This window comes from Chelonia mydas, chromosome 8 (genome assembly GCF_015237465.2).
Source record: "Chelonia mydas isolate rCheMyd1 chromosome 8, rCheMyd1.pri.v2, whole genome shotgun sequence".
NCBI lineage: Eukaryota > Metazoa > Chordata > Testudines > Cheloniidae > Chelonia > Chelonia mydas.
The window spans coordinates 90691667-90718951 of NC_057854.1; the positions used below are offsets into that span (position 1 = coordinate 90691667).

At 43.5% G+C, this 27285-nt stretch overlaps 1 protein-coding gene across 4 annotated transcripts in view; it reads left to right on the forward strand.

Annotated features, from left to right (window-relative positions):
- The window catches only part of C8H1orf87 (chromosome 8 C1orf87 homolog), a 33298-nt gene extending 22278 nt beyond the window's left edge, over positions 1 to 11020 (forward strand). For 2 of the 4 annotated variants that reach the window (XM_037907459.2, XM_037907460.2), the window contains exons 10-12: positions 4998 to 5041; positions 7881 to 8094; positions 9630 to 11020. In XM_037907459.2, the coding sequence (XP_037763387.1) occupies positions 4998 to 5041; positions 7881 to 8094; positions 9630 to 9790 (419 nt within the window). In that variant the 3' untranslated portion in view covers positions 9791 to 11020. The remainder of the gene's footprint in view (positions 1 to 4997; positions 5042 to 7880; positions 8095 to 9629) is intronic. The other 2 variants (XM_043520833.1, XM_043520834.1) reach the window with 1 other exon arrangement.
- The last annotated feature ends 16265 nt before the right edge of the window (positions 11021 to 27285 follow it).

Genomic DNA, 27285 nt, shown 5'->3' on the forward strand with positions numbered 1-27285 from the left:
GTAACTCAGATCCCACCCCATCTAACATCCCATCACAGGCCATTAGGCCTATTTACCATGAATATTTAAAGATCAATTAATTACCAAAATCATGTTATCCCATCATACCATCTCCTCCATAAATTTATCGAGTTTAATCTTAAAGCCAGATAGATATTTTGCCCCCACTGCTTCCCTTGGAAGGCTATTCCAAAACTTCACTCCTCTGATGGTTAGAAACCTTCGTCTAATTTCAAGTCTAAACTTCCTGGTGGCCAGTTTATATCCATTTGCATTGTTTCAGGGAGAATCTAGCCACTAATTAAGGATCTGTTGTTCAGGTAGATTCCATTTGGCTGGCGCATCTGCACAGGGGGTCTGCCGACTCTATATTCTAGTGAGGTAGCCCATGTTTGGAAATCTTCAACATGTTTCTCTTGTTCCAGTTACCTACGCTGTCTGGGTACCGTCAGGGATTCATTTTCAATCATCTTTTCCTGTGTTTACTGATGATTGGTACTTTTTTAACACTCTCCTTGATCCCACAGTGTAATCAGCCTCACTCAGAACATGTGTATTCTGCCTGTGTCTGTTGCTCATTCAACAGCCTACAAAATGCTAGCAAAGTGCAGCCGTGTTGCAGATTTCCCTTCCAAGCTCCTCCTACATGCGACAGGCCAAATTCTAGACTTGGATGTATTGATGGAGCCCTCACTGAAATTCATGGTAGTGACTCACAGGCAAGTAAATCCAGAATTTGGCCTAAGTGAGCCAGATTAGGAGAGGAGTACATGGGATTAAGTATATTTTACATGCCAAGAGATAGCAGAGAGCAGTGCAAATGGCGTAAATTACAATAGCCCTACCTTTTACATTTGTAGCTACTTACACTCTCCTGTTAGTTGCTTTTGCTCCTACCAGTCCTCCCTTCTAGTCTCTTGGTAGGTGAGTCAAACTAGTTTAGACTCGCTCAGATTCCAGGGACAAATTCTAAGGTGTGTAAGTGACACCTGGGTAATGGGCTTCATTCGGAGGGAGTCTGTTAGTAACTTGCACACTGAGGGGGCTAAAAGCAACTGTAAATCCCACCAGCTTCGACTCCTTTAGATTCTTCCACGCACACTGACTCACTTCTGAATTTTGATCTTCCTGTCCAGAGCTTATTTCAGACAGTTAATTAGCACATTCTTGGCTGTCAGTAGCTGGACTGTGCATTCCTGAGAGGCACATGTTTTATGCACGCAGATAATCACCAGAGCATTTATGTGCATAGATAATCACAATAGTTTACAAAAATTCACTGGGCCCTGATAATTACTCTAGTTTGCTTTTTCTCTTTCATTTGTCTTAATGTGGTCTCCTTCTTCCCTGCTCTAACTTGGCTGAAAATACACAGGTAGATTTCCTTCAGACTGACCAATTCCTTTTGGTTCTACTGAATTTTTGACTGGCTGTAGTCACAAATATATCAGGTGAACCTGAGCTGTATTTCAGGACCATAGTTTTGTGTGAAAAAGGTGATTGTTTCAGGTGAGTTTTGCTTTGAAATTTCAGATTCTTTCAAAGAGAAAAACCAGGATGAAGACAGAATTTTTTTTAAAAAAAGTGGAATGCTGAGTTTTCAAAATTTTTCAGGAGATGTTAATACCTCCTTATAGTTTGCCCTGTTTGGAAAAGCTATTTCCAAACTGTAGTGTGAAACAAAAATTATTCATTTAAAAAGACTTGAATAATATATAATATATAATTATTAATAATATAATATACACAAATAATATAAAGTCTAGTTGAATAATTAGTGAAGATTGTCTCAAACCACAAAATTTATATCCCAATCCAGATTTTAAAACCCCAACATGCCTGGGATGTTTTGTAAGGAGGGGTTTGGTTCAGCTAATGACTATTTGCAAAATTTGGATTCAGCTCCACGTTTAGATTTTGAATGTCCTGAAGGACCCTGATGTGTTAGGTAGGATCCATCATTTGGATTCGGGCCCAGCTTTAATAATGAATGTGTTTGCTTATATAGAGGCAGCTGGTTTTTGAGGCTACTTCTTCCTGCTTCTGGTTTTTCAAAGCTGAAATGAAGGCTGGATTGTGAGCTATTGACAGGGACACTACATTAATCTAATAATCTTTAGAAAGTGTTATGGGGTTTTTAATATTCACATGATGGCCAAACCCTGTGTTCAGCCAATCATAATCATAGCATAGGAGCATATTCAGGGTTCTAAGTTTGGACATGAACGTATAACCATCTGGTTGGAGACAAATCAGCTGTCTGTTGAACTATAAACACCCTTCATTCATAGTGATAATTCATCTTTCCTACCATTGAAATGTTATGCTGCAATCTATCTTGCTGTGCATAAATCAGTGTAATCTCCAAATAGATGGTTATTAAGCAGGTATTGGAAGAGAATTGATTTACAGTACTTAGCCAGAGAATCGTGTACAAGGGCTTGAATTTTAAGCTGTAACAGCGTAACTGTGAAAACACAGGGATGGGTTGAGCCTGTTAGGCATTGATCCCCTTGCATAGGGGACAGCTTACTGGTGTGTGTAGGTGTGGGGGACAGAGAGGAGAGAGCATGCCTGGATATAATCCCTTGATGGGGTGCAGTATGTGCAGTCCTTTGTAGCTGGCCAGCTCTGGAAAGTGAACACACCTGAACTAAAACTAGGGAAAAAACTGGCCTCTCCAAACCCTTGTACATTTTACACGTGCAGGATAGGACACATACAGCAGTAAAATAAAAGATGGTAACAGAGATTAGAAGCTGGGAATAGACACCACTGGTAACAAATTAGTGATAGGTACCCGGATGCCATGGTAATGAGTAGGATTTGAGAGGCTGAGCCAAATTCTGTCCTGAAGTGTGTCTATCACTGGAATTGCATGGGGTCATCACAGAATTTGACGCAGGGGAAGTGGGATACGTACAAAGGCCAGATTTTCCCTTAAAGAGAGGGGGAGAAAGAGGAGTTTTAACCCCACTCTTGGCTGCATTGTATGTCTGTCTATAATCTTGAATTTAAAAAAAAGTTCCCATAAAACTATACCAAAGGCAATGAAGCGAGGCACAGAATTCACCAATGCAAAGTATTGAGATAGATGAGGGTTATGAGACAGTCGACTGCCCTTCTATTCAGTGCACCTGGAAAACTGTGTAACAAAATGAGGGTTTGAGCCAGTTCCCCCCACAGAGAAGGGAATATATCTGGTAAAAGTAGGGAAAAGAATTTTTATGACTCCTTATGATTTTTTTAAAATTAACATTAAAACTCTATCCTTCTCCACCCACTCCAACACCGAAACGCCTGATCCTGCACTCAGTTACACCAGTGTAAATCCATAGTGATTCCATGGTGTTAGGTGGAGTCAGTATGGATTTATATATGTGTAACTGGTAGCAGAATCTGGCTCTGGAGACTTTAGGAGCATATGGGACCCTAAAGCGTGGCAGGTGCTGTTTGGAAAATGGTATTCACAGAGCCCAGCTGGTAGCCACAGCTGAAATCTGCATAATCAAAATCTTCAGATTCAGCTGCCTTGCCTGGTTTCATTTCCATGGAAACAGATGCAGGACTGTAGAAAATTATGTACAGGTGTTTCCATTAAAAGGTCATTGTTCGCCAACAGCTATAACACAATGGTAACTGACATGCCTCAGTTAGTTCCCTGTATTTAGAACAGGAAATGGTCGCCATCTCTTAGATATCACTGGGTAGTAATTTTGGGCAAATGCTGCTGTTTCATTAATGGTAACCTCTGTGGGCGATTTATTATCACACTGTTTCTACAGTATCCAGGCAACACTTAGATGTGTTTTGGCCCATATCTTTGTGCCCTCCTCTACCTTTCTGCCCAAAGCAACCTTGCATAAACTCCTAGTTCTGACATAATTTCCTTCAAATGGGTCTGCCAACCATTGTTCTGTTAGGACTGGCTAGGAAATGGAATGTTTCTCTGACAGGAAACATTGACATTCCAAAGTTAGGTTTCATCCTGAATCGGCCCAGAAAGTGGAAATACTGGAAAACTTCACTGGATGAAATGTGGCAGAATATTTCAGATCAGAAATCTCAAAATGAAGCCTTTAAACACGGCAACATATTTTGTTTTAATTCTCATGATTGGAAAATTACAAACAATGTCCACATTGCTGTGTCCTCACCCAAAATGTTGATGAAGCCATGTTTCCAGAAGGAATATTTTTGCGTGAAATTTTTTGACCAGCTGCATTTACTCCAAAACATCAACACAATTCTGACTGCTTCCTTGCTGAAATTCACTCGGCTTGAGCTGTAACCTACCTACTTTACATCAATTGGAACGTAACTGCCTGCAAAGCGTTTTGTGGTTGCTTTGCATGAAAGATACCATACAATTGACCAGTTGTGTTTCTGCTGTGATTGGCTGCAGCGAGACTGGATTCCTGTGTGACCCACTTGAATGGGGGAGGGATTTCTCACCATAAGCTGAAGGTGCAGAGCAGTAGCAGAGCTGCTCTGTAGAGACTGCTCCATCCCCGTTACTGGAGAATCCTTCAAAGTCCTTGCCCATACAGGGATCCCCTCCAGAGATACTCACTGAATTTATGGAGTTGGTACATGACCACCTCACTTGCACAGCAGAACAGAACTGGTTCTCAACAGTGGGGGAAGCTTTTGCCTTTGAGAGAAGTTAACTTACTAGAGTGATTGAAAAACTAAAAGTAGCACTTTCGTTCCCTGCGCAATGGTGGGCAAATTGAGTATCGAGATCATCAATTACAGCCAGGCCAGTTGGGCATTTGCTCATATTTTAAAAATGTACTTGAAAGTGTGTATTGCTCTAAGTGTTGGTGACATAGTCCTTCATGTTTATTCAAGCCCTGATCCAGTGCTTGAGTGAGGTTATTTCCATTGACTTCAATGATCATTGCATTAGGCTCATCATTTCCAAAACCCATCATTGTGATTATTTTTATGGAGCACGTAGATGCAAGAAATTCTTACGAATGTTTCCATTTTAGGGGAACTCAAAGAGGAAATCAGCGATGATGTGGCTGCCCGTCTGGTATGTTCAATAGAACGGATATAGCCAAGTAGCTGATAAGTATCTTTGGTTGGTATGTTACAGATGATCTTTTATATAACGGTCTCTGCAACGGAGAAGGCAAGTCTGTAACTTGTTTTTTCTTAATTAATAAACCAAATATTAATATCCAGTCAACAGCATGGGCCAGATCCTGTGCCTTCTGAAGTCATTAATGGTTTTTCCTGTGCCTAAATACCCTAAAACTCAGCCCAGCAAAGCACCGAAGTGCATGTGTAACTTTAACATATGAGTACTCCCATTGGCTTCAGTGGAATGACTTTCATGCTTAAAGGTGCACAAGTTAGTGAACTGGGGCCTTATGACTTAACGAGAAAGGACATCCCCAGTCTTTCCTTTGTGTTCTCATTTAACATTGATATGAAGCTTACTTTTCTGGGGCCTGGTGCACAGCCATTTAGAATCTTTGACTTTCCCATTGGAATTCTGTCATGCTGCAGCTAGGTGCAACTGACCACATGGAAAATAACAATATACTGGCTCTTATTAAAGTAAGGAGTGGTCATGATGTTAGTGTCAATGTCTTAAGGTCATTGTGCGTGAGAGATAATGACCTTCACCCACAGATGACAGGATTTGAAATGTAAATCTAATGGACTGAGAAGAGCCTTTGTTTCTGGTAGCCATTTCGAAGAAATTGTTATTTTCCCAGTACTTTGCCTTAAGGTTCCAACAGAAATGAAAACATTGTTTTTCAGTTAAGGAATTTAGCACAATTGAGATGTACTGGTGAAAATGTGCTACATAAGAGCTAGCTATTTTTGTTATTATTTATTATTATTAAAAGTGACCCAGCCTCTCTCTACACTTGCTTCCTGCTGTAAAACACTTCAAAAAATAATATCAATATTGGCAGCCGACGTGAAAGGAAATAATGACAAAATCCCCTCAGTCTTGGCTTGAGAGCTGTCTTCTGACTACTATTGCAAGTGAGGTTGTGGAAAAGTGCAGTGATGCTACATGGTTTAACGGCTGATAGCCAAAGCTACACAAATTCAGAGTGGAAAGAAAGCATATATTGTTAACAGTGCGGGTAATTAACCACTGGAACAACTTACCAAGGGTGATGGTGGATTCTCCCTCACTGACAATTGTTAAATCAAGATTGGACATTTTATTAAAAGATCTGCTCTAGGAATTATTTTGGGGAAGTTCCCTGGCCTGTGTTATACAGAAGGTCAGACTAGATTATCACAATGGTCCCTGCTGGCCTTGGAATTGATGAATCTATGAAAAAATACCTGCTCCTTGGTAAGAAATGGAGTAATCACAGCTCAGCTTCCTTAACCCATCCCTTCGTGACTATCAATTGACAGAGAGGAGAATGCCTGTGGGAAGGGAGAGCTCCAGGGTCACTGGGTTTCATCCCAGGACAGGGGATTTTTTTTTTTTGTTGCTTTGTTTTTAATTTTCTTGTGATTTAATATTTGGTCATCAAGGTGATTTCAATGGGATTTAGGCACCTAAACATCTTTAAGGATCTGGGCTCCATAATCCATATTTAAGAACTTCACTGTGGGTTTAGGAGCCTATCTTTACACTCCCAGGTTTGAAAGTTTTGGCCCATTATTCCTTGAGGGTAAACACTTGCTGGGCTGTGTTTCTGCTGAAGCCTCTACCAGCTGGCGAGGATGTCTTAAGGGTATCCAGACTTGGAAATTGCCCTGACTCGGCCTTTGGTGGTCAGCAGTCAGTGCAGCGCACCAATGCATACCCTGGAAGCATAGACAAAGGCTACTGACTGGGCAGAAGTCAACCTCAGTTAGTGAATCCAACCCCCCTTGTCTACATGTGCGGGGTCAGCACAACTGCAGCTTCAGCAATGGCTGAGTTGGGGCTATTTCCGGAGGTAGACAACACTCTAGACCAAGCCCACGACTGTGGTGTTCATAGCTGCCTTAAACACAGAAGTATTCTGTGGTTGCCATTTACCCAGCATGACACTGTCACTAATAGTTTTAATCTTAAGTTTCCATTTAAATTTCTTATTAGCGACTTGTGACTGAACAGCAGGGACTTAATTTTCTTTGCACTCACCATTGACTGAAAATAATTCTCGTGTGGAGGAAACCGCTGCTTTAGACCCCATACAGTGCTACCAGTTACTCCGTAGGCCTCATTCTTTCACTTGGCACCATACCATGTATTACTGTGAGTGGGGACCTTCCCAGCATAACAAATTGCTTTTATGGCACCCCTAGTGGAAACAGGATGCTAATTAGCCATTCATCATGAGACTCCGCCATTCAGAGGAATACTTGCTGAAGGAAAAGAGAGGAACTTCACAGATAACTTTAAAAACAGCCATTGTCTGAACTGTTAAAATGGGGAGAGGGTGGTCAAAGAAAAAACTGAACGTGACGAATTTGTTCAGTAGCCAGGGAAGAGGCAGGAACTGAGGGAAGGGAACAGAGTTGGCAAACGTATGTTGGCTGTCTTCAGGTCACAGCTCTAAACTATGGTGAGTAGGCTTGAAAATAACCTGTTGTGCCAACTATGCACTGTAGCTAATCACTGAAATGCAATGCACTGGCAACTGTCCTAGTGAAGTGAGGAAGCTGGTTATCAGAAAACCCATTAAGTGAGTTCTGGGCAACGATGGGAACTTGGTACATTTTTCTTCCAAGTAAGGATGGTCAGACTGAGAAGGAGGGGTGTACTGTGTTGGGCAATGCCTTGTGGTGGTGTCACACCAGCCTAGGGAGATCTGTTGTACCTCAGTTCTCCTCTCCCTGGGATCAACTCTATCTTCCCTCTGTAGAAAACTATTCGTGGTTAGTCTTTGATTCACACTGTTCAGGCCTTTCCTTTGCAGGAAAACACCAAAGAGCATGAAATTCTTGCTTACAAGACTTGGGCTCGAAACTATCCTGCCACTGAAGGAAAAGAAAGACCAGTGATCCAGTCTTTCTTCAGTCTGACTGACGGCAGTGACTCTGAAGAGCAGGAGGCCTGGATAGACCGGTTCAGAAAACTAGAGAGAGCTCTTTATTTGTGTGATATAAAAAACACAGGTAATGTTTTAAAAGACAGCCTGTAGGCTTTACTCAATGGACCACCCACATGAGTAAGGGATCAGAGCTATTATTTGAAAGTAATTCGCTTTCTAAAACACTCGAGGTCAGAGGGATGTCAGTCTGGGTTCTATTCCCATCTCCACTATGAACTACTTGCATGACACTGGGCAAGTCACTGAAAGTCTCTGTGACTTATTTTCCTTATAGGTACAATAGAGCTAATAATACTGCCCAATGTCAGATGGGTGTTGGGTGCACTTGAATATTCTGCCAGTGACTGCCGTAGGAATGCCTGTGCATAAATACATCTCAAAAGAAAAATATTAATGACTATTGAAGCCAGAAGGAAGGGTCTGAAAGTCAGGAGGGTCATATTCTGCTTTTGGGTGCACATATGTGGCTCCTTTGGCTTTACAAGCTACCTGCTGTCATCTCCATTGCAGTTTCTCCCTGCCACCAACCAGACGTCGTCCTGATAGATCCCCTTAGCTCCTTGGCTAGTTCCCAGCTTGAGGGAGGGCTGAAGAACTGACAACAGGGTGAAGTGGGCAGGCTGAGGACAAGAGTTGTTGCCAGTAGGCAAGAGGGGTTTTGCACCAGTAACAGATTCCCATCCACACTGCCTAGTGCCCAAATGGCCTGCCTCCTCCTAATATAGCCTCCCCTCCTGGCTGAGCCTTAATGTTTAAGAACTGGCCAGTCTCCAAGTTGTTAAATACCTGATGCTTAGCCAGTGTCCTCAGGATTAATGTATAGATATTTGCCAGGCAACGACTGTATCATAACAGAGACTGTACATAACAACATACCTCTCTTTCACCTTTGGTCACACAAACAACACCCCCCCAGTAAAGAAAGAATTTCACTGGCACAGTTAGGCAGGGCAGGAAAAGGCGAAGACTCAGCCGTTCCCTTTTGGTGACCAGTCCGCAGTGGTTTGTTTGTTGGTTATTCCCTGGCTCTGAATGTTCAATAATTTCCTATCCAGGGAGTGTATTGTGATTTTCCATAGATCTCTCTGTTTCACCTTGTCTTTTGCTAAACCTATGCTCTTAGTCTGCTATGAGACCTTTCTGTAACTTCCCCACCTTCATAGGAATCACACTCCACAGTGCTCAAAGATGAGCTTGAATCAAATGTGCTAACATTTAGGCTTCTTCCCTGTACTGTCTGCTTGGGTCCGATCAGTTCTCTCTGATGGAACAGGATATTCACCTGGCTCCCATCACGCAGTATCTGAGCTCTGCAGGTTTTACCAAAGTCCTCTTTGGTTTGGTGGACTTTGGCTTTTTGGCAAAATGAATTACATGCTTTGAGTACATGCTAAGTAACAATTTACTATGATGGCTTCTTTCATGCCTCTTTGACCCTCCTATAAATGGGGAATCTATAACCTTTATGGTATTTGGGAACCATATTCTAATAAGGAACAAGAGTCATCAAAGTGTTTGATTTTTGCTGAAGGAAATGAGTTGATAATCTGTAGAAAAATGAACCAGGCTTTTTTTAAGTCTTTTTTATTTTAAATGTAGGCATGCTGGAAAAGGAAAAAGCAAAGCGTCTAATCCACAACTACAACCTCATCTATGATCTATCTCTGAGTCCTCTGAAAATTGATCAAGCTTTCCGAAACTTCCGTTCCGGAGAAAACATGCCATTGCAGCCGGTGCTGCAGTATTTAAAAGAGTTGTAACAAATACTTACTGTACCATTCTCATGAGTTCCGTTTTTCACCCAATGACAAATTTCTCACAGACTGAACATTGGTGATGTGCTAATTACTACAGCATGTTAATAACTCTCCATACTCTAAAAAAGAGGAAGCAAAAACAGAAACAGCTGCATCTTATACCTGAGTGAAATGTTAATAAAGTTGCTGGGTTTGAAATAAAACTAAATGGCCATGTAGAGTCAGGGCTCTCTCTCTGATACTTAGAGATGAGCTCAAGCTTCAGAATTCAGAGACTGATGTAGTTCTGGACTTCTAACCCCAAAGCCTGAGAATATCTGGATTGGAATTCTGGATCCACTCATTATAAAGATAGCAATATTTGGATGAAGGGCTACATCTGGATTTTGAACACTGTTGATTATGGTGATAAAATTGATAGATGATTTCAGTGAGATTTTAAATCAAGAAAATGGGAAAGTTGTCACTCTTAAGAACATCCACCTGTTTGAAAGATTCTACTGGTTCTAAAGGAATTCTCCATCTTTATAACTGAGAACGTTCTCTAGAACTGATAGACTCTTTCAAACCAGTGAGACTTTTTAAGCACATCCACTGTGGGTCATTCAAGCAGGGCTATAAACTATAGTCTTCATATATTAGCATTGCGGAAAATAGCCCAAAACTGACCCTGAAGACTCACCTAAGTGCCTAAATGATTTTATTGTCCTTAGCTTCCTCTTCTGCAACCCCAACCCCTCTCCCTAATGATGTCTCCTGTTCTTGTCTTTACTCTAGGGACAAATTCCGAAAACCTTACTTAGCATGGGCCTCAATTCAGGAAAACCTTTAAGTACATGGTGTAAACTTTAAGCACATGCTTAAGTCCCATTCACTTCAATGGGACTTAAACACATGCTGAAAGTTAAGCATGTGTTTAAGCGCCCGTACCAAAGAGGGATGTTTTACAGGGTCAGGTCAGCACATATTCCACAAACAGTCACCGAAGTGAGTGGGATACTGTGCTTTTGGGAGTATGCATTAGACTTGGTAGTGAGCGGCTGCAGCATCATGCCCATAGATTGTAAACTCTTTGGGGTGGGGAATCTGCAGAGCATCTTACACATCAATGGTGCTAAATAGATAGTCATAATAACAGGTTGCATAGCTGCTGTTCTGCTTAATTCATAACATGGTGGTGAAGTGTGTGATGTTTCCTAGAGCTGGATCTAACAGTAACATTCTTTATCTACATAAAGTTTAATATGTGTCATTATTTGGGTGTGACATTTACATTTAAGATTAAAGGGTGGGATTTTCAAATAAGTTTAGGGGAGTTAGGTGCCCAACTCTCATTCAATTCCAGTGGGATTTGGAACATCTTAGCCTGAAAGCTTGTGGGTCAGAACTGAAAGAAATGAAGTTACTAATATTGAAATTACTTGGGATGCACAATATATCGTAGAGTCTGGTATTCAGTGTTCTAAAGCCGTGTTAGACCCTGAATTTACAACTGTAACTCTATCTTCCCTGCTTTAAAACGCAGATGTTCTTGTCCCATGGGGAGTACCTCTAGTTCGTATGAAAATGTACATGTTCTGTTGTGAAGCTATGTGATGTTCTCATCTGAGAAATAGGTTTTCTTAAAACCTTATGCTTGAGCAATTGTCTACCTGTGTTTCTGTGCTGTGTACTTTGAAAAACAGGTTTTGTCTTTTTGCTTTATAGAGTGTCAATCCAGGAGAGGTCTGAGTGCCGGACACTCAGTGTAGCCTTGGGAAAGCTTGGAATTGAGCTAGTCTGTGAACCTATTGCTCAATCTTAGCCTCTGCAATGACTCATGTGGATAGTGCTCTCCCATAAGGAAGGGGTTCATAATTTCGCCCATAGAAATTAGAGGTGGAAGAGACCTAGGCCCAGATTCTTTTAAAGGCATTTAAGCATTGTTCTGCTCTGCGTTGCAAGGTCTATGTGACTTAAATGGCAGATTCCCGTTTTCAGAAGTGACTTAGGCACTTAGCCATTTAAGTCACTTGGGCCTTGTATTGCTGAGTGGAGCAATGCCTAAATACCTTTACAAATCTGGGCCCCAGAGCCTAATTCTGGTCTTTATTACACTGGTGTAAATCAGGAGTAGCTCCACAGACAGTAACAAAATTACACTGTGTAAGACAGATGTGAAATCGGCACCACCCTGGTAAAGTCCATTATCATGTCAGCCTCAGTTTGTCCCATACACTTTGTTCTCCATTCTTTGTCTCGGTCTTGTTTAATGGGTCAGATGATGGGTCTCAAGTGCTGGGAAATCATTGCTCTGGCTCAGGGTATCACAAACTTTATTGCACTGCGACCCCTGAGCCCTGCTTCCCCAGGTAGGGGGGAAAGGGGGCCACAGGTCAAGCCCTGCCACCCCAGGTGGAGGCAGAGGGGGCTGCAGCGGGTTGGGGTGGATCAGGTCCCAGCAAGTCTAATACTGGCCCTGGCGACCCCATTAAAATGGGGTCGTGACCAACTTTGGGGTCCTGACCCACAGTTTCAGAACCGCTGCTCTGGCACATAGATCTCCTCATTCAATAATTTTCCTTGATATCCAACCTACATTTCCCTTGCTTAGTGTACACTGTAGGGCTCCTGGGCCATCCTAAAGGATTCCTCTCCCTACATGATGTTTGTATCTTTCATATACTTCTAAGATTTCCTCGTTAGTCACTCCCTGCAGGACCATTAATCACTGTGAATTCCCAGTCTGGAGGCCGCAGTTACATAGTTCCTTCTAACAGGCAGCTGACATGTAGCAATTAAGACAGTTGAACATAGAAATAACAAGTCTGAGGCTCCCACAGATCTCCGTCCCCCACTTTTCACACTTCAGGAGCCAGCATCTCTGCAGCTTGTACAACTCAGCAGGCTTTATGCTCTATCCACCAGTTGCATTACAGTGGCTCTTACCCCAGCTGCAACTGGTGGGGGGGTATGGGGGGGGGCTACCCAGCTCCCTTCACTCCCTTCCACTTCATCTCTTCTCTGTAGGACGACCTGCATTCTTCCCCATTTCATCTCTCCACTTCCTGGCTACAGCAGTGCCCCCTCCTCATTTGTGCACCTCCTTTTCCTCCTGCCCCCCGACAGATCCTTTCCTCCATTTCCCCTTCTCCCTCCCTACCTGGTGTGCAGGATCAGGCCCTGTTAAAGTATATGATCCATGCAGCATGCAGCCAGTTCCTGCTTCAGTTGGCACATTTACTCCTGTTCCTTGAAGAGTTGCACAGGCATTTGGCCTCACGACTCTTGACTTTTGTGTGCATCGTACGGCCACGAAAACAAGAATTACTTTGCTTAATTTCTCTCCTTTTTTGCCCATCATCACTGAGCCCGATCCAACTCCCACCGAAGTCATCGGCTGCAGCACCTGTAAGTTTAAATGAGGCCTCTCTTTAGACTGGTGTCTTGCTTCATTGATGGTATTTAGATCACACTGTAGGAAATAATAAATGTTTTTAAATTGGGTTTACAAATTACAATCACAAACATTATTCAGGAAGGATTTGACTGCAGACACCAGACACATCTTGACAGACCAAAGGGCCATTTTATGTCCATTTTTAATGCTAATATTTTCTATTCCTTTCATTTTGCTGCACACTCTCTTTCCCTGCCATCTCCAGTATTTTTAGGGCAGTCCTTACCCTCCAAAGCACTTCACACGAGTTGCTTTTACCCACCACTGAAATGTAGCCATTGCTGGGGTGAAAGATAGTAGCTGATTAGCAGCCCTACAGATCATCTTATAAACATATACCCCTGTGCTTCAGGGTATAAGCCAAGCTTTGAGAGTTAGGAAGAGACTTCTCTTGTGGGCAGGTCATTCGATCACTTCCTTCTCCAATTTTTTGTGCCTTCTTCTGAAACAGCTGGTGTTGGCCACTGTCAGAGACAGGAGATGGACCACTGGTCTGATTCATTCTGGACATTTCTTTTTTGCTATATGGGGAATGAAGAATCCTGTATCCAGTTGAAACTGCAGGGGGAAGTTCAATGGGCAGGAATCTGCACGTTGTGCAGGACTATTCAGAAAGTGATGGCAAGATTTCACTGGCACCCTGAGCCCATATTTCAAATGTGGGTGTATAAGGGGAGGTTTCCTTTTTTTTCATTTATGAGCCTAATTTGGATTTCCTAAAACTAGAGAGCGGTTTGAACAAAAACCTCTGAGCTAAAAACCTTACACTATTGAGGCAGTCAGCGTCCGGTCTGGCCCTGACCTCTGCCGCTGAAGTATAAATGCCGAAGTGTAAAAATGTGGCCCTACAGCAAATTCTTTCTCTTTCTCTGTCATTAGCAGATGAATCTTTGGCATCCCTCCCCTTTGATGTGGAGCATATGTGCTAAAGATGCTTTAAAGTCACAGAGGCCCATGCAGGCCAATCTGCTAAGACCCAGATATGGGACACAGTCCTTAAAAGCCCTGGGTTGCCTGTAAAGAAGTGACCCAAAATAAGTGACACACCAAACAACAACAAAATGCTTTGTTGGGGGAGTTGGCTGGGGGGGGGGGCGCTTGAGCATTATATGGGCTTCACCTTTTAACACTGGTAACGCTTTCACAGGGATCCAGCACATTTAACGGTTTTTAAACCACTGCTCAAACACTTTTAAATCCACATGACACCTAACTAGCTTTTGCATACTTAACTCATATGCCCTCGTGTCAACTCATTGCTTTCATTATCCACCCAAGAGGGGGGATCTGTAGGCTATGACCGGATGATTGGGGCCTTCAGAGGCTCCGTATGGGCTGTCAGTTGCCCCAGTATAACTCTGGAGTAATTACGCTGAAGTTAATGGAATTACAGTGGGGGTAACCAAGAGTACAATTTGGCTTTATATCTCACCAGGTCAGATTATGACTGGGCCTTAATCCTGTTTAGCAGAATTATATCACCAGAAGTTAAAACTATTTCATCTGCCCCTCTCCTCTTAGTAACAGAAGGTAACACTAGTTCATCTGACAACCTTACCAAGTTGTTTTGATATATTTCAAGAAAAGAAAGACATACGTAGACTGGCAGATCTGACTTAATGGAAGAATCAATGTATCTCATATTGTCGGTGGAATTGGTAACATCACCTATATATATATATATATATATATATATATAAAGCTGCCCAAATCTTCCCATTAGAAGACCTTGTTTTCAGTTGCTTGTAACTTTAACCATTTGTGTTGAAATTTTCCAACCAGGCAGATTGGGGGGGGGGGGGGGGGGGGGGTTAAGCTACAATGTGTCAGCCATTTCCAAGAATGAGATTTGGAGAAATATACTACTTGCCCATGTTAAAATTATTCTTACAACTGTTTTGTTGAGAAGCTTTAGCAGCTGCTTAACTTAGAGCCAAGATATGAAATGTAGCAGAGGGATTGCCCTGGATGTGCTTTTTGCTGTCCCTGAGGAAACTCACCTAGGAGCAGGGTGGTGTAGGAGGCTGGAATGGAGTGAGAGGATCAGGAGCCAGGGAAGGGGGTGGATAGGAGTGGGGGCCAGGAGAGGGAAGCAAAAGGCAGTGTGGCTGTGGGGTGGATGAGAACAGAGGCAGGCTGGGGTTACAGGGGTAGGAGAACCTATAAACACAAAAGGACATGCCCTTGTAGAACCTGAAACGGAACTAAGGAGTCCTCAGCCTCTACATTCCTCTGCTGTCAGCAAATAGCTGTGAAACCCACTGACAAAATTGTGTCTCATCCCCCGTTGCCCCCCAAGACTGGTCCATATAGAGGATAACAGCCTACTACTGCTACTACGTGACTAGTTCAAGTAGTAGAGGTCTGTGTTGCGGAGCTGAGGGTCTGAAACCTGCCGATGACCTATATTTTGTCAGTAGGAAGTCAATATTGACTTCAATGGCAGCAGAATCAGGCCCTATTTTTGAGTTTTTATGGTTCATTTTTTTCTTCTTGTTTTTATATAATGAAGATATAAAAAGGCTGAAAGCTATTTCTCCAGGAAGTGAATAAGAAATGGACCACAAGCACTGCAAAGAAGACATGTGAATAAATATGTAAATATGCAGAAATAATGCAAATAGGCTGTTTGAAAAACACACATTATTAACCTGCCTAAAAGAACTGCCATTATATCCATCTAAGAGGCATGAAATTACGTCCCCCTTATGAATTGTACGATGCCTCAGCTCCCTAATTTTGAAACACTGATTCAAAGCAGCTCCAGTTTACACCTAGACCTTTTTTTCCTTTTCATTCCCCCCAGAAACAGTGTTTCCATCTGTTTGTCCCATTTTCCCATCTGTTCCTGAAGTCTCAGGGTCTTGTTCAGCTTGTTTATAAGGGGTGACTGAAAAGGAATATTTTCCCCCTCCCAGGACTATTGTATGTGACAAGGCAGTTCGTTTTTTTAAAAAAAATCCCTTTGTGAAATGGTTTTGTTTCTGTTCTGACCTAGGGTGTTTATCTACCTCTTAAATGCATATGTTGAGCCTGATTCATTGAAGTGAATGGGAGTTTTGTGTGGGCAAGTAATGCAGAGCTGGGCCTAGAATGCTGGTTTAATTTTCCCCTTCCTTTCATGTCTTCTGTCTCAGTTAAATAATTCTTCCCATCTGGCTGTGACATCTGGCCACAGCTTGTAGTAAGGGGCAATGCTGGCTGGGGCCCTTGAGGGCCACTGGTAATGTTCTGCCTCCCTAGAGGAAGCACAGTAGAGGACACCACAAGGTGTCCTCCCTGCATGGTTGGGCATCTGCTGGGAGCCTTGGCTACAACACGCCCAGCTAACGTACCTCTAGAGAAGTGTTAAGGTGTGTTCACATGCGTGCTCCTGTGCTGAGGGTGGTCAGAGGTTTCAGTCGTGTTATCCTATCTGAACTGAGCGAACCTAATTTAAAAGAGCATCTTTTGACACCCTTTGTTACACAGGCCATAAGAAAGCATGAAGATTAGGCAAGCTAACCAACTATTTATCCAAGGACAGTGGGCCTGGCCACCTCCTGGCTGGGACTGAGTAGCATGCCATAGGAAGTGCCGGGTGGTGTGTCACAATTCCACCACTTCCGGGCCAGCAGTGCAATGAGCTACCTCCCTTGCCCCCATCAGCGGAGCCTGAAGATTGTCCTTGTACTGCTGCTACCCCAGGCTCTCAGTGCCCAACAGAGCAGTCGGAAATCAGCAGGACGTAGGTGCCTCCTAGCCATGTTCCTTCTCCCAGCTACACCAATGTTATGACAGCGTAGGTTCTCTCTCCACCAGGGTAACCCCCTGCGGCCAGTTCCAGGGCAATTTCGTGCCAATGAGGTGATCTTAGCATAACCCAGTGGGTTTTTAATTGCTTCGATGTAGTTACACAATGACCTTGCCAGTCCATTCGGAGATTCTAGTAGTGCAAGGCAAGCAGGAATGGATCTGTAGCGGGGTGCTCATCTGCTCTGGCCTGAAAGGGCATAAAACAGCCCAGGAGAGGGCTGTGGCTGGGAGCAAGCAGTTCCCAGGCTGATTGGGGGAAGTAGGCTCAGCTGTGGCCATGTCCCAATCAGGGCTCAGCTGGCCCTTATAAGAGGGCAGTGGGCCAGGAGTAGACAGTCTCCTCTAGTTGCTGGGGAGCTTGAGAAGGTACCTGGAGTAGAGCAGGATGGGGAAGGCTAGAGGAGCTCAGGCCTAGTGGAAGGCCAAAAATAGGTACTGGGGTTGCAGGGGGCAGCCCAAAGGTAGGCAGAGGCAGCAGGTCCAAACCCCCCTTCCCTGTAATGACTGGCTTATATACTGCAGTCTGCCCTAGTGAATGGGGGCTAGATGGTGACTGGGTAGTAGCCAAAGCCTAAGGTGAGGTGGGGATAGTGGGTGGGGGTTCCCCTGGGAGGGGGAGACCCAGAGGCTTTGGGGGCACAGCCAGGGGGCAGTACCCTGGACAAAAAAGGGCACCGGGGTCTGGGAGGGACACAGTGGCAAGTGGGACACTGGCCTGCAGAGAGTGCTCTGGAGGCTGGAAGAGCAAATTCCCTGAGACTAGCAGGAGACACCACAGGGGGTGAGTTGTGCCCTGTTACAGGATCATTTTAAAACTAAAAATAAATTACCATCAAGGTGAAGACCCCTTCTCTGCAGAAATCTGCACTGAGCCACCTTTCAGGATTTAATTCCTTCAGTTACTGAGGAAAACATAGCCTCTATGCACTTTTTAGCTACAGATTAAAGTGTTTCTAGCAATCCTCAGCCCATATCTGATCAATGAGGAAAAACTCTTTAGACTCACTTATTACAGATAGATCAGAAGTTGGATTTCAGTCATCCTTCTCTAATTGCTTTACAGACCCAGGTAAGAGCTCTTCTAAGGACTAAATATCATTTTAATTACAAAAAGAGAACAAAGCAGTGAGTCACTTTGCATCTCTCCAGGCCCAAAGGGCTCTTTGATTTGTGGAAATACTTCTTTCAATAGAAGAATTGAGAATTTGGAAAATACACAAACTGTGTTAATCTACTATTTTTAAATGTCCCTTTTATGTGATGGGGAGAGAGAATAAAAGCTTGTAAATCATGTCCCTAAGAGATTTAAAAATGCATTGGGGAAAGTCTGCCACCTATCCACATGACATTATTTTATTTTATTTTTTTGTATTCCTATATGTGATTACCTGCAATCATTGCCATCTAAAGGTTGCCAGCAAGGGCAAGTTTTGAGTGATTCTATTGTTGTGATAGTCTCAAGAATTCTAAATGCACTTTTATTATTGTTCTTTCCTTTTCTTTGGATTGTGATTGGATCCTTCATTTAGCTAAGGAGAGGAAAGACGTTTTATTTTAAGGATGTCAAGTGTCTGTTTTTTCCAGATGTAACTAGAGACACAGCTATTTGTAGAAAATGTTTTTTGTTCAGCGCAAGGTTAAAAACATCCATTCATGAACTGCCAAGGCAGCTGGGCTCCACTTTTCAGCTAGAATGGCCCAGGCTAAGGCTCTGTGGTGCCAGGAGAGAAGCATTTTCAGTTGCAAGACCATAGCTCAGGGCTACTTTTCCAGATGAAATCAGGCCAAGCTCAACCCTGTATGGATCTTGCCTTTATACATATCTCTAACAAGGCCTTCCCCCAGTAAAAGCATCTTGCAAGGGCTAGTCCACAATTGGAGGGATTAGAAGTGCTAGGAAATAGGAAAGAAGAAAAAGCAACCCCCTGAAGCTCTGATCCTGCAAAGGGAGCTACATGGGCATTAATTTTGGGGGGGCTTTGCACAGATGTGAGCATCCAATTATGTTGCAGGACCGGGGGCTAAATGTGCATGACAGGAATAAGAGAGGCTATGGGACCATCCCCTATAGTGTGCAGTCAGTGCCACCTTAAGGTGATACCCTAAGGCATTGTGGTATGTCTACACTGGCAAGTTTTTGCGCCACAAGTTATACCATTTCTGTTAAACCACTGTTACATGTCCACGCTGTGCTCCTTGTGGTGATGGAGCGCATCCACGTTCGCAGCTCTTGCAATGACAAAGACCGCAGTGTGTGTGTGCCAGCAGGAGCATTCCACGTTAATGGTTTACTTTGTGTCCCAGGTCAGGTCAGCACACAACAGCTGTCAGAAACAGTGCTTTGAAAGGGGAGGGGCGCATGTCTCCAGGGCAGCCGAGTTCAAAACAACGAGCGGAGCGGTCACTTGAGGCATTATGGGCCAGCTCTGGAGGCCAATTACAGCGTAGAAAGCAATCAAGTGTCTACACTGGCACTAGAGCGCTGGAGCCTCTGCGCAAATAGCCTTACGACTCTCATCAAGGTGGGTGTTTTGCAGGGCTGCAACTGAGGAGTTTCTGCGCACAAAGTGGCCTGGCCGTGTGTACATGGCTGCAGTTTGAGCTCAGAAAGCTGCTTCACTGCGTAGGAACTTGCCAGTGTAGACAAGCCCTCAGTTTGCCAGGCCAAATTAGAAAATACACACAGATGTTTCTTGATCTTTACCGTCCCTCTCTCTTCTTTACTTATTTTATTTTACAAAGCTGTTTCTAAGGCCTTGATCCTGCAGTGGAATCCACTAAGACATAAGAGGCTGCAAGCTTGAGAACTCATTCTTTGAACTATTGTTTAAGTTAAATTCTGCAAGACATTGAGGTTACTGAGCTCCTATGTCTTAGCATATTGTGACAGGTCAGGCCAGATGGCTACAGAAGAGTGATTGAAGGCAGATATATTCGTCCCAGACTAAGTAGATCCCTGTTCCCTGGGTAAAGTAATCAGGGCAGTTCCAGAACAAGCAGGAACTTACTGGAACCAGTTAAGGCAGGCAGGCTAATTAGGACACCTGGAGCCAAATAAGAAGCTGCTAGAATCAATTAGGACATGCTGGCTAATCAGGGCACCTGGGTTTAAAAAGGATGCCCCTTCAGTTAGGGAGAGGTGCGTAAGGAGCTGGGAGTGAGAGGACATGCTGCTGGGGGACTGAGGAGTACAAGTGTTATCAGACACCAGGAGGAAGGTCTTGGGGTGAGGAGAAAGAAGGTGTTGGGAGGGTGGGGGAGGCCATGGGGAAGTAGCCCAGGGAGTTGTAGCTGTCACACAGTTATTACAGGAGACACACTCTAGACAGCTACAATCCACAGGGCCCTGGGCTGGAACCCGGAGGAGAGGGCGGGCCTGGGTCTCCCCCCGCCCCCACTGCAATTTCCCAACTCCTGATCAGACTCAGGAGGAGTTGACCTGGACTTTGGGTTCCACCAGAGGGGAAGGTCTCTGGGCTATTTGCTGATCCGGGGAGGGTCAGGGGAGACTGCACGGGGTTGTTCTTCTCCTTAACCTCACCACTGGCCAGCATGGGGAAATCTGGGTGAATGGCAGATTTAAGCCACAAAAGAGGCCAAACTGAGGGCTGCTCTCAGGGGTGAAAGTAAGCTGAGTGACTTACCGGTACTCTGGGGCCAGCTCTGGCCGGTAGAAGGGGTGGGATTGAGGGGGTCAGAGCCAGCCCCAGCCCCACCCACCCTGTAAGGTAAGTGCCCCTCCTACCAGGGTAGCAGCAGCAGCCCTGGGGCTCTGGGGGCTATTTAAAGGGCCTGCGGCTGCCCTGCTTCTACCACCCCAGTCCTTTAAATAGCTGCCAGAGCCCTGCAGCCGCTACCCCAGGGCTCCAGCAGTGGGGCTCTGGAGGCAATTTAAAGGGCCTGGGGCTCCAGCCACTGCTGGGAGCCCCAGGCCCTTTAAATTTCCCCCTGGGGAAGCCGGGCTGCCCCAGTACGGTGCACCGGCTCTTGCCGGTATGCTGTACCAGGGCTTACTTACACCTCTGGCTGCTGTGAACCTCTGAGGCGAGCAAATCTGCCAATAACTGTAGGACCCACCAAGGTAGAGGAGGAACTTTGTCACAATATATAAGAGCAAGTGTCTATATAGGTTACAGATTGATAGGGTATTTGCTGCTATATTACCCTATATTTGTCCCTAAAATAAACAGTGTCATTTGAATGTATTGGCTGAGAGTGAGTAGTCAAAAATTCTGCAGTGCATTGAACAACCCATACAAAGGGAAATTCTGGCCTCATTGAAGTCAATGGTCACATTCCCATTGACTTCAATGAGCCCAGAATGTCACCTGCAGTTCTTATAGTTAATCTTGCTGCAGTCAACTGGCTTTTAATGCACAGTGTATTCATGAAAGCAAATTTATGAAGGTTGATTGCAGTGGAGAGTAGAGCCTTTTAGTCATCCAAAGACTACGCACCAGAAGGGCAGCTGCCCCATGGCACATTTTTCCATGCTGCGCTGCCAACATGCATCTGCTGTGACCTGGTGGTCAAAAGGTTTTAGAGTCAAATTTGTATCAATGGAAGCCACTCTTTGCATTTCACCCACTTGGACTGAGTCAGTGGATGACTTCTCTGTAATGGTGGCCAGTGCTACTGGTTTTTGTTTTTTAATGTGACTACCTGTCCATTGGCAACTGCACTCAAACCACATGTTCAACCATTAACTCCTGCAGTTGGATCACTGGGGTTCCACGAAGGCACAAGGTTCTGCCCACATGGATTTGATTGCAGGATTAGGGCCTTAAATTAGACCATTTCATAGTTTGGTAATGAGTTTCCATCGCTACCAGCCTGCATTAGGTTTGGGCCTGTGAGCTAGAGTTAAAAGGCATCTCATCCCACTGCTAATTCCACGAGCCAGTTAGTCCCCATAAATATATCTTTTTTTTAAATTAGCCTGATAAATGAGAACATCAGATCCCTCTAGGCAATAGTGCAATACATTTTCTCAATTTACATTCTTCATGATATTTTGTAAAACCAACAAATGGATGAATAATTCAGCTTCCATAGTCAATAAATGCTTATGTGCAACATTAATGCCCTCAGTGATGAATTTCTTATGTGGCTGGTTAAGAAAAATCTTTTCTAATGAACCATTTGAATGACTGTATAATCTTTAATACTGATTAGAAGCACCCATAAAGTCCATACTAACTAAACAAAGCCTTGCCCCTGCTCTCCCCTCCCCAGCAAATCAACTATTTAAACAAAAGCATTGTAACAAATTGTTTCCATCAGCCAAGTGCTTTGTAGCTTGTCTGGTTTCAAGGTAAACACATTTGTCCTGGGCAGCAAGTGGCAAAAATGAAGCTGTTTCTTTTCTTTGTTGCCTTCTTCAGAGGCTCACTGGCAGAGCACCAAGGAAGTGCAACTGTGCCATAGGAGAGGTGAGGTTGCTTGTTCCCCATATCCATGCAGACCATGTGCCCGGACTAGCCAGTGAAGAGCAGACAAGCTGCACTGATACTAAAATCTGAAGAAAATAAAAAGTGAAACCTACTAGAAAGATTTGCAATCAGGTCATGCCATTGGACACGCTGTTTGCCATCTCTATTTTCATGCAATCCTTCCCTTTTTCATCCTGGTAAACTGTTCTAATAGGTAAAATCATTATGGGTCCACTTTTCAAATGTGAGGTCCTAACTCCCACATTTGGACACTTCAGGTAAATCAGCAAGCTGTTGGATTAAAAACACAACTTTATGTGCCAAAGAGCTGATCTGGGTGTAAAATATAAGCCCCAAAGAAGGCAGCCAGATAACACAGTTCACCAGTTAGGCTCTGTGATATTATTATTTCTATTGTGGTAGCCCATAGAAACCCCACTTGGGTGCCTCAAGACCCCATTGTGCTAGGCAATATACAAGCAGAGACCAAAAAGATGGTCCCTGTCCCAAAGAGCCTGCAATCTAAGTATAAGACATAAGTCTTAGTATAAGTGGAGACATATGAGGAAACAATTAAACAATATTGGTTGTTGGCATGCTAGGCTGTGACTGAGTGTTCTGAAGCCATCCTGATGTTTCAATAATACAGTCAAGCCAGGTTCTGATCTTGGTTACATTCATGTAAATCTAGAGTTAACCCCATTAATGAAAGAGAACCAGGTGCTACCTCTGTGTAAAGGAGATCAGCACCTCACCCAGGGGGTTCTCTCTCAGCTGTGTATCACTAGCCCGATCTAGAATTTTACCATCTATGGTTCATGGGTTTTTGTGAAGGCTTCCAAAGCCCTTGTGATGTTTTTTTAAACTATCCTGACCTAAAAATCCTTTTCAATGTTTATGAAACACACAAAGGAAAGAAACAAAACAAGGAAGATTGAAAATACTTGAAACAAGATTTTCAAACTTGAATTCCTAACAGGGGGCTCCTACATCCAAATATAGCCAGTACCACTTCAATAAATGGTCTTGCCCTCAAGAGCACCCTGCCACCAACCGCACGCATTCACTACAGTAAGCACTCTTGGGTTTGCATCACTTTTGAATGTCAGGCCATATTTTTGGGTGCCTAGATATGGATGTAGGAGCCTAACCTTAGGCTGTTCTTAAACTCTGGGCCCTGGAAATTAAAAGTTACGGCCAAGATTTTTCATAGGTGACAAGGGGTTGTGGATGTCTCAATATTTAGTGCCCAGCTTGAGCCCCCTTACCCTCTGTAAATCAGGACCACCCTGTAACTCCTCAGCACTCTCTGAGAATCAAGCCACTTTAAGGGATCTCAAGTTGGACTCCCACACTCATGAGTCATTTTAAAAAATCTTGGGTGGCATTTTTCATCATTTTGGAAAGGTTCCGCCTTCTTTCCTTTGGCAGTTGCATAAAGCCTCTTGCTTAGGATTTTCGGTTACTCTTTTCATCATAAACATCTTTTTTTGGCAGAAGGAGCTGGTCAAATTTGAATTTTGGCTTAGTAATTCACTTAGTCATAACACACAGGAAGAGAAAGGGCAGAGAAGAAATAGAAAAATGTCTGCCTGATATATGTTCTGTGGAATGAAGCAAGCAAGATGAAACCTGGCGCAAGGCACCCTCCCTTGCTTCACACAGGTTGCTTTAGCTCATGAATCCCAGCTTGCTTCCTGGTCTAGTATTGCATCTGGCTGATAGGATCTGCTCTCCTCCCACTGGTTCTTTCTTATACCAGGACATGGTGGTTCATCCTGATTTCAGCCTGCTGCGCTCATTACAGCAAGGGCATAATGGAGATGAGGCAATCTGAATGCCAGCCAAGCTTGGAAAATGATTGGACAGGAAATAGAAAAGGATAGGAAAGAGTAGAGAAAATAGACCAGTGCTCAGGACCTAATGGATTTGGTGCTAACTATACCCCCTCCAGTGCCCAGGGCAGTGTAACTCCATTTCCATTCTCATGTAGCTCTGCCTAAAGGGGCATCATTTTGATCTCTGGGTATAAAGAGAGACAACTGCCTGGAAAGGGAAGAATATTCCTATTGTGTATGGATTTTCAGACTGACTGACTGGTTTAGAGTATAGCTGAGGAAAAGGTAAGGCTACTCCACATCGATCAACTGAATATTCTAATTTGCATTTTGAATATTCAGAATTCATGCTGTAAATATGCCAAACATCTGCTCTGGCTTTTCAAAATTCCTTGGTGACAATCACACTCCTGTATATCATCAGCACCAGGATTTGTAATAATCTGTGTCATTAAAAAAAAACAAAAAACCCCAAACACCCTCAAACCTGTGAAAATCCAGTTGTAAAATGATTGCATTTGACACTTCCATCCAGGCCTGCACAGATGCCTGCCTAGCAACTCATCTTTTTCTTCCTCTCCTATAATGAAAAGGTAGTTAAGAAAGACGCTGTTACTAATAGATTCCACCTTCTGTTTTTTCCTTTGTATGCATATTATTTATTAGCAGTCTAATAAGAGTTTCAAAATGCACTGTGTCTTTGCCAGCAGAACATATGTACCTAGACATGTGCTTGTGACAGATAAGTACATAAACAGCATATTGGCACCAGAAAGACATCTGTGCCTAAAAAATCCACTTGTGATATGTACATAAATGACATTTTATCTCCAGTTAAGTCCTTGTGGCATTGAAAGAAATGTGTGATTGTACTCTTCTCTGTGAATACTGAGAAGGCGCATATTCACAATGGACAATCTGAGTAACAATAAGAGATTTTTAGGTACAAGGATTGCCATGTCAGTGCTTACTGTTACCGGGTTTTGCCAGTGGAAGGGAGGCTGTGGCATAAGACAGCAGAATATCTATGTGAGGAGGGGTTGGAGTGGCACACGTGTGGGCCATAACGGCCTGGGGCAGACAATGAAGTGACCGCGGTCACTGTGGGAGCAAAGAGGGAATGGCACCAGGCAATAGTCTGATTCAATGTATTGCCCAAGGATCTTGTGTCAAGGAGTGCTATGGGGCCCACACCAGAGCCAATGAGAGTCTTTAAATTGACTTCAGAGGGCCAAAGTCAAAGCTGCCATTTGCAGCCTCTGCACGCCCAACTTTGAACCAACCCTTATAATTTTGCAAATAATGGTATTTAGTCCAATTTTTTTTCTATCTATCATTAATTGGCTTATAAATTCATACAAAAATCACTTCGTCACAATCGGCTGTTTCCATAGGGAGAGATTGTTTTCTAATAGAGCAGGGGACCAGGAGTCAGACCTGCTGGGGTCTAGCATGGGCTACCTTGTGTGAGCCCAGGCAAAACACCGGACTTGACCTTGCAGTGCCTCAGTTTACCCAGTTGTAACGGCATTTACGTTCCTTACAGAGTTAGATAATGTTGGCAAAACTCTAGATTCCCAGAAAGATTAATTTCATAGGGACTATTAGATTGGAAAGAGAGAGAATACGCAAACCAGGGGGTATTAAAGTATCATCCACCAAGGCACAAGCACTAAAATTCCAAAATCACCTACATGCTTTAAGAACTTCCTAAGTCACTTAGATGCTTCTGAAAATTTTAGCCAAAGTAAGGATTAAAATGTATCTTTCTTGAGTTTGCTCAGGAAGGCAAAGCTCACCAAGAGCCTCATCGAATGCCCACTTATGTGAATGAAGATCTCCCATTGACTTTCAGAGACATTGGGTCATGCTCCATGTACCAAATGGGGCATTAGCGGCAGTTGTCGGTGCTCATTTCAAGGCACCGGAGGTTGGGTGCAATCAGCAACTAGCAGTAGTGGCCCTAAAGGGGGAGATGCGGGTGTGAAACCCCTGTCAGGATTTGGGCCTAAGATAGGGATCAAAACAATCAGAAGTCTGGAATGCCATAAAAGTTGCTTGCTATCTCATTGCTTTTGGAGACTGGCATTGACCAGCTGGGCATCAGGTACAGGGAGAAAAAACAAGGGTGAGATGCTCAACAGGTGTAAATCAGTGTGTGGTTCTGTTAAATTCACTGGATCTATGCCAATTTACATCTGCTAAGGATCTAGTCCTACAGACTTGTGGAAATCTGACTCATATTGTCTGTCACGTCACTGATTTGCAAAGGCTTGAAAGGTGAATTGCAATGGTTAATGTTGCTATTCAATTCAATAAAAATGGTTTGGAACAAAGTGTATCCACTTATTTTCAATATCAAGTTATTTCCCTACATATGTTTCTAATCATTAAGAAATTCTGTCACTTAAATAATGTTCTTAAAATACGGTAACAGTTGAACTACATTCTGTTACCTTATTGAATATCATTCCCTGGAAAAGATATCAGGATACTAGATCTCAAAAAAACAAATGGCAATTACATTTTTAACAGAATGTTTCAAAACCTTCTGCAAACAGTTAGACATCTAGCCAGGGAAGAAGGTAGAAACCATATGGGCCAATTGCTGTCTGTTGGCTGTTCAAGATGCTTTGGTGTATCAGCAGCTGTGTTTGTCCGTTCAATACCCTTATTCTTTGTGGTCCCTCTACACTCATATCTGCAATGGATCATCACATAGAAGAAGGATGGCCCAGTGTTTAGGGTGTTAGTGGGAGACCTGTGTTCAATTCCCTGCTCTGCCACAGATGACCCGGGTGACCTTTGGCAAATCACTTAATACCTCTGCACCTCAGTTCCACATCTGTAAAATGGGGGATATTGTGAGGATTAAAGGATGTGAGGTGCTCAGACACTATGGTAATGGGGACTCTTTAAGATCTAAGGTGAGTAGCTATTGTACAGATTGCTGTGCAGGAAAAATGTGTTTATAATCGAAGCTTTCACACTACC